General features: G+C 39.2%; 1 protein-coding gene across 7 annotated transcripts in view; it reads left to right on the forward strand.

The window, feature by feature from the left end:
* Positions 1 to 19,174, forward strand: part of GTF2H2 (general transcription factor IIH subunit 2) — a 34,710-nt gene extending 15,536 nt beyond the window's left edge. For 3 of the 7 annotated variants that reach the window (XM_025387883.1, XM_025387882.1, XM_025387884.1), the window contains 8 exons: positions 3,681 to 3,771; positions 3,992 to 4,079; positions 4,717 to 4,824; positions 7,674 to 7,737; positions 11,200 to 11,303; positions 11,851 to 11,953; positions 16,355 to 16,394; positions 18,714 to 19,174. In XM_025387883.1, the coding sequence (XP_025243668.1) occupies positions 3,681 to 3,771; positions 3,992 to 4,079; positions 4,717 to 4,824; positions 7,674 to 7,737; positions 11,200 to 11,303; positions 11,851 to 11,953; positions 16,355 to 16,394; positions 18,714 to 18,833 (718 nt within the window). In that variant the 3' untranslated portion in view covers positions 18,834 to 19,174. The remainder of the gene's footprint in view (positions 1 to 3,680; positions 3,772 to 3,991; positions 4,080 to 4,716; positions 4,825 to 7,673; positions 7,738 to 11,199; positions 11,304 to 11,850; positions 11,954 to 16,354; positions 16,395 to 18,713) is intronic. The other 4 variants (XM_025387885.1, XM_025387887.1, XM_025387886.1 and 1 more) reach the window with 3 other exon arrangements.
* The last annotated feature ends 414 nt before the right edge of the window (positions 19,175 to 19,588 follow it).

Raw genomic sequence — 19,588 nt, forward strand, 5'->3', positions numbered from 1 at the left:
AAAAAAAAAAAAAAAAAAAAAAAAGCCGGGCGTGGTGGCTCAAGCCTGTAATCCCAGCACTTTGGGAGGCTGAGACGGGTGGATCACGAGGTCAGGAGATCGAGACCATCCTGGCTAACACGGTGAAACCCCGTCTCTACTAAAAAATACAAAAAACTAGCCGGGCGAGGTGGTGGGCGCCTGTAGTCTCAGCTACTCGGGAGGCTGAGGCAGGAGAATGGCGTAAACCCGGGAGGCGGAGCTTGCAGTGAGCTGAGATCCGGCCACTGCACTCCAGCCTGGGCGACAGAGCGAGACTCCGTCTCAAAAAAAAAAAAAAAAGTGCAAGAGGAAGCAGCAAGTGCTGATGTAGAAGCTGCAGCAAGTTATCCAGAAGATCTAGCTAAAATAATTGATGAAGCTGACTACACTAAATATTAAATTTTCTTTTTCTTTTGTTGGTTTGTTTTTGAGACAGGGTCTCGCTCTGTCACCCAGGCTAGAGTGCAGTGGTGCAGTAATGGATCACTGCAGCCTCAAACTCCCAGGCTCAAGCTATTCTCCCAGCCCCCCAAGTAGGAGGGACTACAGACATGTGCCACCACACCCAGCTAATTTTTGTATTTTTTGTTGTTGTTGTTTTTGTAGAGGTAGGGTTTCGCCACATTGCCCAGGCTGGTGTTGAACTCCTGGACTCAAGCAGTCCTCCTGCCTCTGCCTCCCAAAATACTGGGATTACAAGCGTGAGCCACTGCACCTGGCCTCTTATTTTCAATGTAGATGAAACAGCCCTCTGTTGGAAGAAGGTGCCATCTAGGATTTTCATAGCTAGCAGAAGTGAATGCTTGGTTTCAGAGCTTCATGGGATAGGCTTCCTCTCTTGTTAGGGGCTAATACAGCTGGTGACTTGATGTTGGCACTAATGTTTGTTACCATTCTGAAAATCCTAGAGTCCTTAAGAATTATGCTAAATCTATTCAGTCTGTGCTCTGCAAATGGAATAACAAAGTCCGGATGACAGCACATCTGTTTACAGCATGGCTTACTGAATATTGTAAGCCCATTGTTGAGATCTATCTCAGAAAAAAGATTTATTTCAAAATATTACTGCTCACTGACAGTGCACCCAGTCACCCAAGAGCTCTAATTGAGATGTACAAGGAGATTAATGTTATTTTCACGTCTACTAACATAGCACTCATTCTGCAACCCTTGGATAAAGGAATAGTTTGAACTTTCACATCTTGATTATTTAAGAAATACATATCATAAGGCTGTGACTGCCATAGATGGATCTGGGCAAAGTACACTGAAAACCTTCTGGAAAGAATTCACCATTCTTTTTTTTTTTTTTTTTTTTTTTTTTGAGACGGAGTCTCGCTCTGTCGCCCAGGCTGGAGTGCTGTGGCCGGATCTCAGCTCACTGCAAGCTCCGCCTCCCAGGTTTACGCCATTCTCCTGCCTCAGCCTCCGGAGTAGCTGGGACTACAGGCGCCCGCCACCTCGCCCAGCTAGTTTTTTTTTTTGTATTTTTTAGTAGAGACGGGGTTTCACCGTGTTAGCCAGGATGGTCTCGATCTCCCGACCTCGTGATCCGCCCGTCTCGGCCTCCCAAAGTGCTGGGATTACAAGCTTGAGCCACCGCGCCCGGCCAGAATTCACCATTCTAAATGCCATTCATGGAAGGAGTTCAAAATATCCACACTGGCTGGGTGTGGTGGCTCATGCCTGTAATCCCAGCACATTGGGAGGCCAAGGCGGGTGGATCACTTGAGGTCAGGAGTTCAAGACTAGTCTAGCCAACATGGTAAAACCCTGTCTTCACTAAAAATACAAAAAGTATCTGGACATGGTAGCGCATGCCTGTAATCCCAGCTACTGGGGAGGCTAAGGCAGGAGAATTGTTTGAACCCAGGAGGTGAAGGTTGCAGTGAGCCAAGATTGTACCACTGCCCTCCAGCCTGGGTGACAGAGCAAGAATCAGTCTCAAAAAAAAAAAATACCCTATAAACTTAGTTGATAAAGCATCAGTGGGGTTTCAAAGGAATGACTCCCATTTTGAAAGAGGTAATACTGTGAATAAAATGCTATCAAACAGCATTTGCATTCCTTTCATAAAAGGAAGGGTTGACCCATGTAGCAAACTACTTTGTCTTATTTTAAGAAATTGCCATAGCCACCTCACCTTTCAGAAGGCACCACTCTGATCAGTCAGTGGCCATCAACATCAAGGCAAGACTCTCCATCAACAAAAAGATATTATTCACTGACAGCTCTGTTGATTTTTAGCAGTATTTTTCATTAAGGTGTGTACTTTTTTTTTTAAGATATAATGCTGTTGCACACTTATTAGACTACAGCATAGTGTAAACAGAACTTTTTTTTTTTTTTTTGAGATGGAGTCTCATTCTGTCACCCAGGCTGGAGTGCAGTGGCACGATCTCGGCTCACTGTAAGCTCCGCCTTCCGGGTTCACACCATTCTCCTGCCTTAGCCTCCTGAGCAGCTGGGACTACAGGCGCCCGCCACCACGCCCGGCTAATTTTTTTGTATTTTTAGTGTAGACGGGGTTTCACCATGTTACCAGGATGGTCTCGATCTCCTGACCTCGTGATCCACCTGCTTCAGCCTCCCAGAGTGCTGGGATTACAGGTGTGAGCCACCACCCCCGGCTGTAAACAGAACTTTTATATACATTAGGAAACCTGAAAGTTCATGTGACTTGCTGTATTGCAAATATTTATTGTGATATTTGCTTTATTCCTGTGGTCTGGAACCACCCCTGCAGTATCTCCAAGGTATGCCTGTATTGGGAAAAACATGGTATAGTCAGCCCTCCGAATCCTGGGTTCTGCTTCTGTGAATTCAATCAACCACACATCGAAAATATTTGGAAAAAAATTGTACCTGTACTGAACAAATAGACATTTTTTCTTGTCATTATCTCCTAAAAGAGGATAACAATTATTTACATAGTATACATTGTATTAGGTATTATCAATAATCTAGAGATGTCTTAAAACATGTGGGAGGATGTATATAGGTTATATGCAAATACTATGCCATATTGTATCTGGGACTTGAGCGTCTGCAGATTTTGGTATCCATAGCAGGTCCTGAAATCAATCCCCCAAGGATACCGAAGGATGACTGTATATATAGGGTTCAGTACTATCCTTGATTTCAGTTATCCATTGGGGGTCTTAGAATGTATCCTCTGCAGATAAGAGGGGACTACTATATAGTCTTCGAGAAAGAAGTGTGTGTTACTATTTTGAAGCCACATCTATATACTTTAAAGCTGATCCATATGATATTGCCACGTTTTAAAGTTTATCCATATATTGTTGTATTTCTTAGTGTATACTTTAGACTTTGTATGAAACAAGCCACTGGAATGTAAGCTTCATGATGTCGGGAACATTGTCAGTCTTGTTTATCACTCTATCCCCAGAACTTGAGAGTACTCAGTATTTATTAAATGAATCAATTAACAATTTTTTGAAGTGTGTAGTTCATTTTAGAAAAATTTACATTGAGGTGTTTAAAATATACTCACAACCTTTCCTTGCATTATTGAAACAAATGAGGTATTCTATAGTCTAAATGTGTATTCCTATGTTTACTATTCTTTTTGGGTAAATTTTTTGGTAGTGTAATTTGTTGTACCTAATTGGAGTGTATTTTATCTTTCTTTTAAGACACATGCCTGGACATACAAGTCGAGAAGTACTAATCATCTTTAGCAGCCTTACAACTTGTGATCCATCTAATATTTATGATCTAATCAAGGTAGACTGAAAAATCAAAACCAAAGTTACAACTCTAAAGAGAATTCTGTAGCAAATTTGTTTATATATATATATATATATTTGTGTGTGTAATTCATCTTTGTGGTAGATGTAGTGAATTTATTACTAGTTTTCAGAGCATTCTTTATATTTCAAATACATTAATTCTTAAATGTTTTTCTTCTTTCCTAAAACTATCTATCTACTTGGATTTTATGAAGACCCTAAAGGCAGCTAAAATTAGAGTATCTGTTATTGGATTGTCTGCAGAGGTTCGCGTTTGCACTGTACTTGCTCGTGAAACTGGTGGTATATATATAATTTCTTTAATATTTGCTCATAATTACTGTGTAGGAAATAATTTATTAATTAGGATGTTTTAATCTGTTCTGAGCTACTAAAAGTAGTCTAAAATATGGGCAGTCATCTTAAATATATCATTGATTCTGTAAGAAATCATCTCAGAATGCAAAGAGTTTTCAGTACTTATGTCAATATTTAGAGGAAGTAGTATAACTCTTGGAAAGCTGGAAATTTTACTGTATATAATTCTTTATAAAGATTTTATAACTTGTCTTTAATTAAATTCTAATTACAGGCCAGGCATGATGGCTCTGCCTGTAAGCCCAACATTTTGGTAGGCCAAGGCAGGAGAATCACGTGAAGCCAGAAGTTTGAGATCAGGCTGATTAACATAGTGAGACCTGTCTCTATTTATATGTTAAAATAATAATAATAGTAATAATAATCAATTGTAATTACAGTTATTCCTAGAGAAGTTGGTTTAGATGTATTATTTAAATAAGGTTTTAGAAGTGATAATTTAGCTGAAATCATTATTTTGAAAATGTACATTTTCAGATGATAAAACTTTTACAGAATTACATAGAACGTATACTTCGTTATGTCTATGAAGCTGTTTTTTTTTTCCTTTTCATCTTGTTAGGCACATACCATGTTATTTTAGATGAAAGCCATTACAAAGAGTTGCTCACACATCATGTTAGTCCTCCTCCTGCTAGCTCAAGTTCTGAATGCTCCCTTATTCGTATGGGTAAGTGTTTTTATGTTTTTAAAAAATATATATCTAGGCTCTCTATTTTTGTTTGCACAAGCTATTTTAATATTTAAGAATTTTTAAAGAAAAAATATACTTGTTGAAGCAATTTTGGAAAGTACAGAGAAGTAAAAAAAAAAAAAAAAAAAATTAAAACTACCAGTAGTCCTGTCACCCAGAAAATACTGTTGGCTTTCTTTATTTTTAAGGCTAGAAAGGTATAAACTGTGTTTATAGAAAAATACTTATATTAAGCTGGACGTGGTGGCTCACACCTGTAATCCCAGAACTTTGGGAGGCCAAGGTGGGCGAATCATGAGGTCAGAAGATCAAGACCATCCTGGCTAACACAGTGAAACTCCATCTATACTAAAAATACAAAAAATTAGCCGGGTGTGGTGGCGGGTGCCTGTAGTCCCAGCTACTCGGGAGGCTGAGGCAGGAGAATGGTGTGAACCCAGGAGGCAGAGCTGGCAATGAGGCAAGATCGCGCCACTGCACTCTAGCCTGGGTGACAGAGCAAGACTCCGTCTCAAAAAAAAAAAAAGAAAAGAACAAAAAAGAAAAATACTTATATTAAGAAATGTTTTAAATAAGCTACAAAGGCCAGGCGTGGTGGCTCATGCCTGTAATCCCAGCACTTTGGGAGGCCGAGGCTGGCAGATCACCTGAGGTCAGGAGTTTGAGACCACCCTAGCCAATATGGCGAAACCCTCTCTCTACTAAAAATTACAAAAAATGGCTGGGCATGGTGGCAGACGCCTGTAATCCCAGCTACTCAGGAGGTTGAGGCAGGAGAATCGCTTGAACTCAGGAGGCAGAGGTTGCCATGAGCTGAGATTGCGCCACTGCACTCCAGTCTGGGTGGCAGAGCGAGACTGTCTTAAAAAAAAATAAAAATAAAATAAGCTACAAAATTCTCTGTACTGTATGATCAAAGCTGTGTAATACAAACTGTGCAAAGACAAAGCTTGCAGGGAAGTACACCAAATTGCTCAAAGGAGGGGAAATTATTGGTTTTTGATCACTTTTTCTTTCTTTCTTTTTTTTTTTTTTTTGAGATAGAGTCTCACTCTATTGCCTAGGCTGAAGTGCAATGGTGCGATCTCAACTCACTGCAACCTCTGCTTCCTGGGTTCAAGTAATTATCCTGCCTCAGCCTCCCAAGTAGCTGGGATTATAGGCGGGCACCACCACACCCAGCTAATTTTTGGATTTTTAGTAGAGACGGGGTTTCAGCATGTTGGCCAGGCTTGTCTTGAACTCCTGACCTCGTGATCCGCCCGCCTCAGCCTCCCAAAGTGCTGGGATTACAGGCGTGAGCCACTGCACCCGGGCTTGGATCACTTTTTTAAAATGTTATTTTCTTCTATTTTACAAAAATGTTACAATGAAGATTTATTACATTTATATTGAAAAAAGGTATAACTTTTAAATAGAAAAAGAATCTCCTTATTTAATATATATATTTTTAAATGTTAATGAAGTAGGATGCTTTTCTACTTTTGGCCTTTTGTATTACTAGTCGACCTCTCTTTTCCACGGTCTTCTCATGTGTTTAATGATGTTAGTTAACTACCTTATTGTGTGTTGCAAGGATCGAGTTAATACAGATGGTGCATTTAGAATAATGCTTGATGTAAACATTCAATACATTTTAGATCTTATTTAGCTAATCTTTTTGATTTACTGATGTATATTCTTATTCCATTTTAAGGTTATTTAAATTTATAATTTGTTAGAGTCCTTTAGGAATATTAACGTTTTCTTTTTTTTTTTTTTTTTTTGAGACGGAGTCTCGCTCTGTCGCCCAGGCTGGAGTGCAGTGGCCAGATCTCAGCTCACTGCAAGCTCCGCCTCCCGGGTTTACGCCATTCTCCTGCCTCAGCCTCCTGAGTAGCTGGGACTACATTAGCTGGGACTACAGGCGCCCGCCACCTCGCCCGGCTAGTTTTTTGTATTTTTTAGTAGAGACGGGGTTTCACCGTGTTAGCCAGGATGGTCTTGATCTCCTGACCTCGTGATCCGCCCGTCTCGGCCTCCCAAAGTGCTGGGATTACAGGCTTGAGCCACTGCGCCCGGCATTAACCTTTTCTTAGTCACCTGATGCAAATATTTTTCTTGTTGGTTATTTGCCTTTACTTTTATTTATTTGTTTTGATACGTAGATACATTTAAATTTTTTATGTAATATCTCTTTTTAAAAATGGTTTCTGCTTTTCCTGAACATGTTTTCAGAATTTAAAATTATATATGGAAAACAAATTACATGAAAGATTTGAGCATTTCAAAATTTTAAACATAAAAGTATAAACTTAGATAAAATGAAGGTGTACTATATCTTCAGTTGTATCAGAAATGATGTAAAAATTACAACCTCTTTAAAAAGTAGTGTTGATCATTATTAAGTTAGAAAATATATAGCTGGGCATGGTGGCGGATGCCTGTAATCCCAGCTACTTGGGAGGCTGAGGTGGGAGAATCGCTTGAACCCGGGTGGTGGAGGATGCAGTGAGCCAAGATAACGCCACTGCACCCCAGCCTGGGTGACAGAGCAAGACTCCATCTCAAAAAAAAAAAAAAAGAGAGAAAAGAAAAAGAAAAATATATATATGAACTTCAGAATCTGAGGTCATATATATAGACAGGTCTTACCCCTGTTTCCTCTACTTTTTCTTGTAGCTTGGAATTAGTTTCATCATGCTATAATAAGCTTATCTGAAAGGTGGTAAAGTGATATTTTGTACAACTTCATTGGCTTTTTGATAAGAACATCTTTAGGTTCTTAGTCCTAGAATTCTGCTGTTTGCTTGGAAAAAGAAAGTAATACATTTTCTTCTATGAAGGATTTCCTCAGCACACCATTGCTTCTTTATCTGACCAGGATGCAAAACCGTCTTTCAGCATGGCGTAAGTAAAGACCTTGAAAATATCAGTGATAATGTTTTTACATTTTTAATTCCTTCTTTTAAGTTATAAATTCAAAAGATAGGCAATGAAGAGTATGTCTGTATACTTGTATGGAGTGATCTTCAGGATATATTACTAAATAAAATAGTAAGTTTGAGAGAATTTTTTGTATGCTACTGATCACCTAAGAAGAAAGTAGAGATGTAAGTGGATATATTTGCCTGTTTATGTTAATAATAAAAACAGTAGTATGGAAATAATAAAAACTTAAAAGGGGTGGAGGGGGAAGTTTTTTTTTTTTTATGTTTACCTCAGTGAGTGTGTAGGGAAAAGCAAAGGGATAGACCCTAGACTTTTGTGAATGCATCACTTAATGATAGGGATCTGTTCTGAGAAATGCGTCATTAGGTGATACCATCATTGTGCAAACATCACAGAGTCTACTTACACAAACCTAGATAGTGTAGCCTACTAACATCACAGTTATATGGTATAACCTATTTCTCCTGGGCTGCACACCTGTACAGCATATTGTGTACTGAATAATGTAGGCAGTTGTAATGTAACACTTAGTGTTTGTGTAACTAAACACAGAAAAGGTGCAACTAAAATGTGGTATTATCTTATGGGACCACTGTCATATGTGTGGTCCATCACTGACCAAAATGTTACATAGAATATTACTGTACCGTGTTTTAACTTCAGAGCTTTGTATTTTACATAATTATAAAACAAAATTAAATTTAAGAGAGTAATTCTTAAAAATCACAAACAAGATTTCTTCCTCCAGCCAAAAAGGTGTAACAGGGACTAGATTTACCCTCCTGTCAAAAAAAGTAGACAAAATATATAAAACAGTGGTTTTCAGACATTGGACAGCAAGCCTTGCAATAATGATCCCTGACAAAAAGGAAACAAATGAGATGGGCCCTAATAGCACTCCAGCTTACTGCCTGGATGGAATTCCTAGGCTGCAGATGGAGGCTGGAGATGTTGAGTTGAAGAAACAAAGTTCATCTTTCAAGGAGGCTGAGACGGTGATAATTTTGCAGGTCAGAGTACTGGAGAGAAAAGAGCTGCACAGAGAGAACTCTCTGGGGAGCTGCAGAGACTTGCTCATGAGTCAGCAGCTGAGTGTTGATCAGCACTTTCGTGTGAGGAGACTACTGGAAAGCAGCAGACAGAGCAATTCCCAGAGCTCACACAGAGAACATTCATGTTCTCACCAGTCTGTATGGAAATACCTCTTAACATGACAGGCATTGAATAGAGTCCACAGTAATGGGATCAAATTAATTCTATCACAAGAACTGGAACCAGAGGCAAAAAAAAAAAGAGAGAAAAATCTAGACTAACAGCTGTTCTGGACCAGCCTAACAAAGCTTAAAAGCAAGTTTTGAAGAGATTAAACTATTTCCAAGTTAATGAAGTATATTTTAAAACAAACCCTTAAATATTTAAGGGAATACAAAAAAAAAAAAAAGAAAAAAAAAATCCAGCACCCAAAACAAAGCAAAATTCACAATGTCTGGCAAAGCAAAATTCACAATCCCTGGCAGAAATTACCAAGGATGCAAAGGAAAATATGACCCATAAAATGGAGAAAAATCACAGAATGGAAACATACCCAGAAATAACCCAGTTGGTAGAATTAATAGACAAAGGGTTGGGTGCAGTAGCTCATGCCTGTAATCCTAGCACTTTGGGAGGCTCAGGTGGGCGGATCACTTGAGCCCAGGAGTTCGAGATCAGTATAGCCAACATGGTGAAACCCATCTCTACTAAAAACACAAAAATTAGCCAGGCCTGGTGGCGCACGCCTGTAATCCCAGCTACTCAGGAGGCTGAGGTATAAGATACACTTGAACCCAGGAGCTAGAGATGCCAGTGAGCTGAGATCGTGCCATTGCACTCCCGCCTGGGTGACAGGCTTAAAAAAAAAAAAAAAAAATTAGTAGGTAAAGATGTTAGGACAACAATTATATTATGAATGTACTCTGTATGTTCCGGATATTATAGAACATGAGAATGGTAAGAAGAGATATGGAAGGTATAAAAAAGACCCAAATAAACTTCTAGTGATGAAGAATACAGTGTTTTAGATCAAAAATATATTGGCTGGGATTAACAGCAGATTAGACACTACAGAAGAAAAAAATTAGTGAATTCAAAGATAGTAATAGAAACTTTAAAATAAAAATGAAGGGCTGGGTGTAGTGGCTCACATCTGTAATTCCAGCACTTTGGGAGGCCGAGGCAGGCAGATCACTTGAGACCAGGAGTTTGACACCAGCCTGGCCAACATGATGAAACCCCATCTCTAATAAAAATACAAAAATTAGCTGGGCGTGGTAGCACGTGCCTGTAATCCCAGCTGCTCAGGAAGCCAAGCACGAGAATTGCTTGACCCTGCGCGGTGGAGGCGGTGAGTTGAGATTGCGCCACTGTACTTCAGCTTGGGCAATAGAGTGAGACTCTGTCTCAAAAAAAAAAAAAAAAAAAAAAAAAAAACTGAAGAGAGGGAAAAAAATGAATGTAGCATAATTGAGCTATAAGACATACAGATTTAAAAATAGACTTTCAGCCCAGGCAGGTGTCTCACACCTATAATCCCAGCACTTTGGGAAGCTGAGGCAGGTGGATCATTTGAGGCTAGGAATTCAAGACCAGCAACATAGTGAGACCCCCATCTCTACAAAAAGTTATAAATTTTTTTAAAATACAGACTTCTTTTGTTTTTTTTTTTTTTTTGAGATAGAGTTTCACTCTTGTCACCCAGGCTAGAGTGCAGTGGTTCTATCTCAGCTCACTGCAACCTCTGCCTCCTGGGTTCAAGCAATTCTGCTTCAGCCTCCCAAGTAGCTGGGATTACAGATGCCCAGCTAATTTTTGTATTTTTTAGTAGAGACAGGGCTTCACCATGTTGGCCAGGCTGGTCTTGAACTCCTGACCTCAGGTGATCCACCTGCCTTGGCCCCCCAAAGTGCTGGGATTACAGGTGTGAGCCACTGCACCCGACCAAAAATACAGACTTTTTTTTTTTTTTTTTTTTTTTTTTTTGAGACGGGGTCTCGCTCTGTCGCCCAGGCTGGAGTGCAGTGGCCGGATCTCAGCTCACTGCAAGCTCCGCCTCCCGGGTTTACGCCATTCTCCTGCCTCAGCCTCCCGAGTAGCTGGGACTACAGGTGCCCGCCACCTCGCCCGGCTAGTTTTTGTATTTCTTAGTAGAGACGGGGTTTCACCGTGTTAGCCAGGATGGTCTTGATCTCCTGACCTCGTGATCCGCCCATCTCGGCCTCCCAAAGTGCTGGGATTACAGGCTTGAGCCACCGCGCCCGGCCTAAAAATACAGACTTTTAAATAGATTTTTAAATAGTGTCAAGATTTTAAGGTCAAGATAATGTGCTTTCCTGCTCTAACTTTTCAGAGTCTTATATATTACCTTTTTTTCCCCCTCTACAGGCATTTGGATGGCAATACTGAGCCAGGACTTACATTAGGAGGCTATTTCTGTCCACAGTGTCGGGCAAAGTACTGTGAGCTACCTGTTGAATGTAAAATCTGTGGTAAGAAACCAACTATTCATTATTCAGTAAATGTTGAATGACTTATCTGTATTGCTGCTAAAATTAATGTAAATATTAAGTTATTCCTATGTTTCTGGAATTAATCTGTGCAAAGAAAAATAGATTACTTTTTAAATTGAGTGCCTAGTACTCCACTTCCAGATATAAATGTAGCATTCTAGTTTTCTGATCCTCTTTCTGAAAAAAGTATATTCTTTAAAGGCAGTGCAGTAGATCTAGTAGACATTTTTCCATCTCTTACCTTTATAAAGTAAATATATACAAGAATGAATAATTGAACTAATAGAATTGTCTAATTTTATTTCATTTATAAGTAAGCAAATAGACCAAGACAGGTTGGTTACACACTTAGTGACAGAACTAAGATTCCATCCTACAATCTTCTGTTATAGCCACAGGTAAAATGAATAACTGCCATCCTAAAAGAAACTGAAAATATTCTGCCAAAGTTACATCTTTTGTCTTTTCAGCCGTTGTCTTCATGAGGTTTGGGCTACTCAACATGTCTCTCTGCTTCATGTGTTAGGTCTTACTTTGGTGTCTGCTCCCCACTTGGCACGGTCTTACCATCATTTGTTTCCTTTGGATGCTTTTCAAGAAATTCCCCTAGAAGAATATAATGGAGAAAGGTATATCAGTTTGGATTAATTTATATCTGTTATAAGTGGTAAGCTAATGTTTGAATAGATTGTTACTACCTTAAAAAATAATCCAATTGGCTTGGACAAGAGTACTTCTAATATGGAAGATGAGATGAAGAATGTCATGGTTATGATTGAAATGACTCATTGTTAAATAGATCTGAATCTCCAGAAACCAAATAATTTCACCAAACCCACGTATGTATAAATAAGGGTAATGATTGTACTACTAAATCAGTTTTCCAGAAGGAAAAGGAAAAAAACCCTGACTGGTAGTATTCACAGATTTCCATGGTTTGAATACTCCCACTATGGCCAATTTTTAGCTACCAATTAACAACCAGCTCTCAAAATCCTTAAATACATATTTAACAATATATCCTCTTGAGCCAGTACAATCCAGTCCTAGCCTACTACTGAAAATAAGAGGCTCATTCAGCACTTTGGCAGGCTAAGGTGGAAGGATCACTTGAGGCCAGGAGTTGAAGACTAGCCTGGGCAACATAGTGAGACACCATCTCTTAAAAAAGGAAAATAAAGCTGGGCACGGTGGCTCATGCCTGTAATCCCAGCACTTTTGGAGGCCAAGGCAGGCAGATCACCTGAGGTCAGGAGTTCAACACCAGCCTGTTCGACCCCATCTCTACTAAAAATACAAAATTTAGCCTAGTGGTGGCGCATGCCTGTAATCCCAGCTACTCAGGAGGCTGAGGCAGGAGAATCGCTTGAACTCGAAAGGCAGCGGTTACGATGAGCTGAGGTCACGCCATTGCACTCCAGCCTGGGCAACAAGAGCGAAACTCTGTCTCAAATATAAAATAAAATAAAATAAAAATCTGGCATAACATAATTTACCTAAAATCTTTAAGTATTTTTATGAGTGGTATTTGTGTGAAATACGACAAATAAAGTCTGAAATAGAGGTAGTCAATCTTTTATAGAATAGTTTTCAGAAAATAAAGATTTACTACTTTTAAGAACATCCAGGATCAGTTGGGCATGGTGGCTCATGTCTGTAATCCCAGCACTTTGGGAGACTGAGGCAGGTGGATCACCTGAGGTCAGCAGTTCGAGACCAGCCTGGTCAACATGGTGAAACACCGTCTCTACTAAAAATACAAATATTAGCCGAGTGTGGTTGGAGGTGCCTGTAACCCTCAGCTACTCGGGAGGCTGAGGCAGGAGAATCGCTTGAACCTCGGAGGCGGAGGTTGCAGTGAGCCAAGATCACACCATTGCACTCCAGCTGGGCGACAAGAGCGAAACTCCATTCAAAAAAAAAAAGAACATCCAAGATTTAGGAATCACATTAAATGCTTACTGGCTAGCAGAAGACAATTATGTACCCATCTTTTTTTTTTTTTTTTTTTTTTTTTTTTTTTNTCAGAAAAAGAGACAGTTTAGACATCCTAAGTACCCGCCAAGAGACACTTGGTTGCATAAATTATGGTCAATCCAGGAAACAGAAAATTATACAACTTTTTTTTTTTTTTTTTTTTGAGACGGAGCCTTGCTCTATCACCCAGGTTGGAGTGCAGTGGCCGGATCTCAGCTCCCTGCAAGCTCCACCTCCCAGGTTCATGCCATTCTCCTGCCTCAGCCTCCCGAGTAGCTGGGACTACAGGCGCCCGTCACTTCGCCCAGCTAGGTTTTTTTTGTTTGTATTTTTTAGTAGAGAGGGGGTTTCACCGTGTTAGCCAGGATGGTCTCGATCTCCTGATCTCGTGATACGCCTGTCTCGGCCTCCCAAAGTGCCAGGATTACAGGCTTGAGCCACTGCGCTGGGCTTATGTATCCATCTTGCTTTTCACACTTAAATCATTTGGAAGTCATTTAACGTCACCGTATCTAGATCAGTGTTGTTTTTGAAATTGTTGCATATTTCAGGGATAATTATGGTTTATATAACCAATTGCTTCCTGTTGGATATAAGATTTTTTTTTCTTTTTGCTATTAACAAATAATGCTTATATCTATATTTTTGAACATTTGTACAAGTATAAATGCATGGTAAATTCCTAGAGGTAAAATTACTGAGTCAGGAGTTTTACATGTTTTGTGAATTTTGATGGATATTGTATCGTTGTTCTTCAAAGAAGTTTCATTTATTGTTTTCCCACATTTAGCCAACATTAGGTATTATGAAACTTTTTTATATTGGCTAAAACTGACAGACAAAAAAAAAAAAGTCTCATTGTTTTAGCTTGGTATTTATTTGCTTATGGTTGAGGTTAAATGTAGTAGAAAGGAAAAACCCAGTACTATAGAAAATGGAGTTGAAGAAATATTCCAGAAAGTACAATAAAAGGAGTAAAATAAAGAGGTTGAAATAGGAGAGTAAAGATAAGAATACTGGGGATTCATCCAGAAGGTCCAGTATGAGAATAATATGAGGAAAAAAAAAGGTAGGATAGAAAATCATCAAAGACATAGTTCAAAGAAATTTTCTGTTGAAGGACAGAACTTTCTAGATTGAAAGGGTCTGTTGGCTGGGAAGGGTGGCTGATAGCTCTAATCCTTGTACTTTGGGAGACCGAGATGGGGATCACTTGAGGCCAGGAGTTCCAGGCCAGCCTGGGTCACATAGCAAAACCTCATCTCTACAACAAAGATAAAAGAAAGGGACTGCCAAGTGCCTAACGTATTGAAGGAAGACAGACCCCATAATTGTGAACTTTCAGAATACACAATAAATCCTTAACCCTAAACATTCCAGAGAGGAAAAACTAGGTCACATACAAAGGATCTGGAATTAAACTTGTTTGGCTTCTCATTAGCAACACTGGATGCAGAGAGGGAGCAGTCACCTTCAAAGTTTGTAGTGAAAATTGTTACCCTTAGATACCCAGCCAAGCTATCAGTTAAGTGAAGGTAGAATAACAACATTTTCAGACTTGTAAAGTCTCAAAAAGATATTTTTCTGGGGAAGGTCTGGAAGAGGTAGATGATTCAAAGGAACAGAGAAAGAGAATGACATGGGGTCTAGTAATATGTATCTAATTCAAAACAGGCGGAAGAACGGCCTAGCATGATGGTAAGAAGAAATTCCAGAATGATACCTGTGTGTCACATATGGGGAACAGTCCAGTTTGGAGACAGTCAGAATGCTCCAGGAAAGATATCACCAAGGGGATGAAAACTGCAGAACTCCTGATGTATTTAAATATATTGAGAGGACAATTATACTATTCCAGAGAAGACTGGGCCTGAATTAGCGTCAATTACATAGGAAACTAACCTTGGGAATAGCAACACAGTATTTCCAGGAAAAAAAAAAATGTTTTAAATAGGGGAAAACTTATGGCTTAGCTGAGAATATTTTTATAGGCATAGTAAACTAAACATTGATTATTGTTTTATCCAAAAGGAAGACTTAACTATGTAGAAAGAACTGAGAATGACATTAGTTACATATTTATGCATTACTGGGTTCAAGATGGTTGAAAGAGAATTAAATTCTCTTCTTTCGTAGTTGGAGGTTCATAGCCAGTAACTGTGAAGAATCACAAAGTAGCACTTATTAGAATAACTGACTATCAAACAAAAGTTTAAAAGTGCTTGTGACTGGGCACGGTAGCTCATGACTGTAATCCTAACACTTTGGGAAGCCAAGATGGGAGGATTGCTTGAGCCCAGGCATTCGAGACCAGCCTGGGCAATATAGCGAGACCCTGTCTAAATAAAAACTTAGCCAGGCGTGGAGATGCATGCCTGTAGTCCCAGCTACTCAGGAGGCTGAGGCAGAAGGATCACCAGGAGGTTGAAGCTGCAGTGAGCCATGATAGCACGTCTGCACTCCAGCCTTTGAGACAAAGCAAGACTCTTGACTTGAAAAAAAAGAAAAATAAAGCATGCTCACATTTAACCTTAATGAAAATAAAAACTACATTTTGGGCTGTCAGATGACCTTGTATATACTGTGGAATTTTTTTTAATTTATGGTATCCTTTTTTTTTGTTTTTGAGATGGAGTTTCGCTCCTGTCACTCAGTGTGGAGTGCAATGACACCATCTCGCCTCACTGCAACCTCCGCCTCCTGGGTTTAAGCGATTCTCCTGCCTCAACCTCCCAAGTAGCTGGGATTACAGGCGCCCACCATCACGCCCGGCTAATTTTTGTATTTTTAGTGGAGACGGGTTTTCGCCATGTTGGCCAGGCTGGTCTCGAACTCCTGACCTCAGGTGATCCACCCACCTTGGCCTCCCAAAGTGCTGGGATTACAGGCATGAGCCACCGTGCCTGGCCTTTTGGTATTCTTAACTCTTTTTCCTGAAAGTCATGTGAAGACAAGTACATATTAATTAAAGGATTCAAGTTATTGAGATTTTGCTGAACTATTTTAATGAGTGAATTTTAAGAAAAAACTGATTGTTAAACTTTTTTTTTCAGATTTTGTTATGGATGTCAGGGGGAATTGAAAGACCAACATGTAAGTTCATTGGCTTTCTAAATATTAAGTAATGTACAAGAAATACTGAAATAAATGGCACTATAAGTTTTCAACAAGTTGTTAAAGACCAGGCTCATATCAGTTTATTTCTTGTAAAGATAATTAAAATAGGTGGAGGTAAAATGGGAACAAAATAGTTTAAATAGTAGTTTTGTTATTCTGCATTATGATTTTTGCTATAAAGATACTTTGTAATTCATCTCTTTTTTTTTGAGACTGAGTCTGGCTCTGTCACCCAGGCTGGAGTGCAGTGGCACGATGTCGACTCACTGCAAGCTCCACCTCCCGGGTTCACGCCGTTCTCCTGCCTCAGCCTCCCGAGTTGCTGGGACTACAGGTGCCCGCCACCTCGCCCGGCTAGTGTTTTGTATTTTTTAGTAGAGACGGGGTTTCACCGTGTTAGCCAGTATGGTCTCGATCTCCTGACCTCGTGATCCGTCCACCTTGGCCTCCCAAAATGCTGGGATTACAAGCATGAGCCACCATGCCGGGCTATAATTCATCTTTTTAAAAAATTTTTGGGCTGGGTGCGGTGGCTCAAGCCTGTAATCCCAGCACTTTGGGAGGCCGAGACGGGCGGATCACGAGGTCAGGAGATCGAGACCATACTGGCTAACACGGTGAAACCCCGTCTCTACTAAAAAATACAAAACACTAGCCGGGCGAGGTGGCGGGCGCCTGTAGTCCCAGCTACTCAGGAGGCTGAGGCAGGAGAATGGTGTGAACCCGGGAGGCGGAGCTTGCAGTGAGCTGAGATCCGGCCACTGCACTCCAGCCCGGATGATAGAGGGAGACTCCGTCTCAAGAAAAAAAAAAAAAATTTTTGTATTAAAAGTTTTTAAATATTTTTCTTATTTTTTAAAATTCTTTGATTGTTTTGTCTACTTTGGTACACCCTTGTAAAACATGTAATTTGTCTTTATCTTTCAAGCTAAACTGCATTTAATCTGAAAGTATTTAAAATATTTTCTTCATATTATACTTTAAGCTGTGTGATAACACATTGAAGTTGTTTAAGGTGGCCACAGATAATAGGTGATTTTTCCATTATGCCAATGAGAAAATATTTTTTCAATTTTGAAGAGGGCCAACTTTAATATATAAACTTGTATAGATGTACATAATATGGATCACTGTCTAGCTTTAATTTTTAATTTAGTTACATGTTCCTATTTAAAACTATATAAATTATATAAAATAATAATTATAAGTATTGCTATTCCACTGTCACAATTTATAATTTTATTAAATTGTATATACCTCTTTGACATCAGTAGCTTCCTCTTTACTGGAACTACTTTTTGAGTCATTTGACAGGTTTTTGGTTTTATTTTCTGAGACGAACTCTTGCTCTGTCACCCAGGTTGTAGTGCAGTGATGCAATCTTGGCTTACTGCAACCTCTGCCTCCCAAGTTCAAGTGATTCTTGTGCCTCAGCCTCCCAAGTAGCTGGGATTATAGGCATGTGCCACCATGCCCAGCCAATTTTTGTATTTTTAGTAGAGACTGGGTTTCATCATGTTGACCAGCTGGTCTTGCACTTGTGGGCTCAAGCAGTCTGCCCGCCTTGGCCTCCCAAAGTGCTGGGATTACAGGTGTGAGCCACCACACCTGGCCTCATTTGAGTTTTTAAGAATAGGTCATTGTCTGTGTTGTTTGAGATTTATTTATTCATTCATTTGGTTTTTATTTTTTTATCCAAAGCCACATACTTCTGAGATTTAGTGATTTTTGAATCTGTGTATGAATCTGCCCTGGAAATTTTATCCCAAGGCACAAGTACTCATATATGTAATGCTGAAAGAACAAATGTAGTTTTTTCCTTTTTATTTGTCTTATCTGTGTCATTTGACATATTTTTTTGAAAGATTTACTTGAAAAGGAAATATAACATTTGCAATTGTGAGGTCATTCCCTAAGAATAATTAAATCTATGTTAAATTTTTATGCTTCTCTTTTTAATTGAATCAAGTGGTCTTGCTAAGTATTCAAAAGTAGCGCTGGTTTGAAGCTCATGTCTTTCCCAAACCTTAGAATGAAATAATTGAGAGTGAACTATAATAGAATAGACTTTAAAGGCTCAAAAACAAAGTCATTCCCTCATTTCTAAGGGATAGTTTGGGGTAAAAAATTAATTGCCGTAGATTTGAGAATATAGAGTACATGGAAGTAATAAAGTAGGTAGTGGGAAAAAACTGGTAGAGATACAAAAGAGCAAAGCACACCTTGAATGTCATCTAGCTGTGCTGTAATTAACTTTTGGAAACTAGTTTATCACTTTTCTCCTTTTCACTGCAGGTTTATGTTTGTGCTGTGTGCCAAAATGTTTTCTGTGTGGACTGTGATGTTTTTGTTCATGATTCTCTACACTGTTGCCCTGGCTGTATTCATAAGATTCCAGCTCCTTCAGGTGTTTGATTCCAGCATGTACTATACATTGTATGTGTTAAAAAGAAATTTGCAACTGTGAATAAAATGACTTATTTAGAAGAAGCTTCATTTAAAACATGAAAGGATAATCTGACTTAAGAAACTTTTTGCTAAGAAAAGGTAATATTTTATTAAATTTTACATTTGTGTTCTGTCACAGAAATACCTGAAATTCAGTAGTACTTCATTCAGTTAATTTTGTTTTCTATTATTTTGAGTTATACTGTTTTCAAAGTCATTATGCAGTATGTATAAATTACTTATAATAATTAAATTGATGTGATAATTTTATTTATGTTTTTATAATTAAATATAGAATATGATTTATGTTAATTCATTAATTTAGTGTAAGAAGAAAGTTAAGTCTAAATGTAAATTCAGTGTAAGATGAAAATTTATCAATAGTTATGAAATTAGGCTGGGCACCGTGGCTCAGGCCTGTAATCCCAACACTTTGGGAGGCCAAAGTGGGCAGATCACCTGAGGTCCGGAGTTCAAGACCAGCCTGGCCAACATGGTGAAACCCTGTCACTACTAAAAACACACAAAAAAAATTGCCAGGCATGGTGGTTCATGCCTGTAGTCTCAGCTACTTGGGAGGCTGAGGCAGGAGAATCGCTTGAACCCGGGAGGCAGAGGTTGCAGTGAGCTGAGATGGTGCCACTGCACTCCACCCTAAAGTGAGACTCCGTCTCAGAAAAAAAAAAACAAGTTATGAAATTAATACATATGAAATGATGTAC

Source organism: Theropithecus gelada, chromosome 6 (genome assembly GCF_003255815.1).
Source record: "Theropithecus gelada isolate Dixy chromosome 6, Tgel_1.0, whole genome shotgun sequence".
NCBI lineage: Eukaryota > Metazoa > Chordata > Mammalia > Primates > Cercopithecidae > Theropithecus > Theropithecus gelada.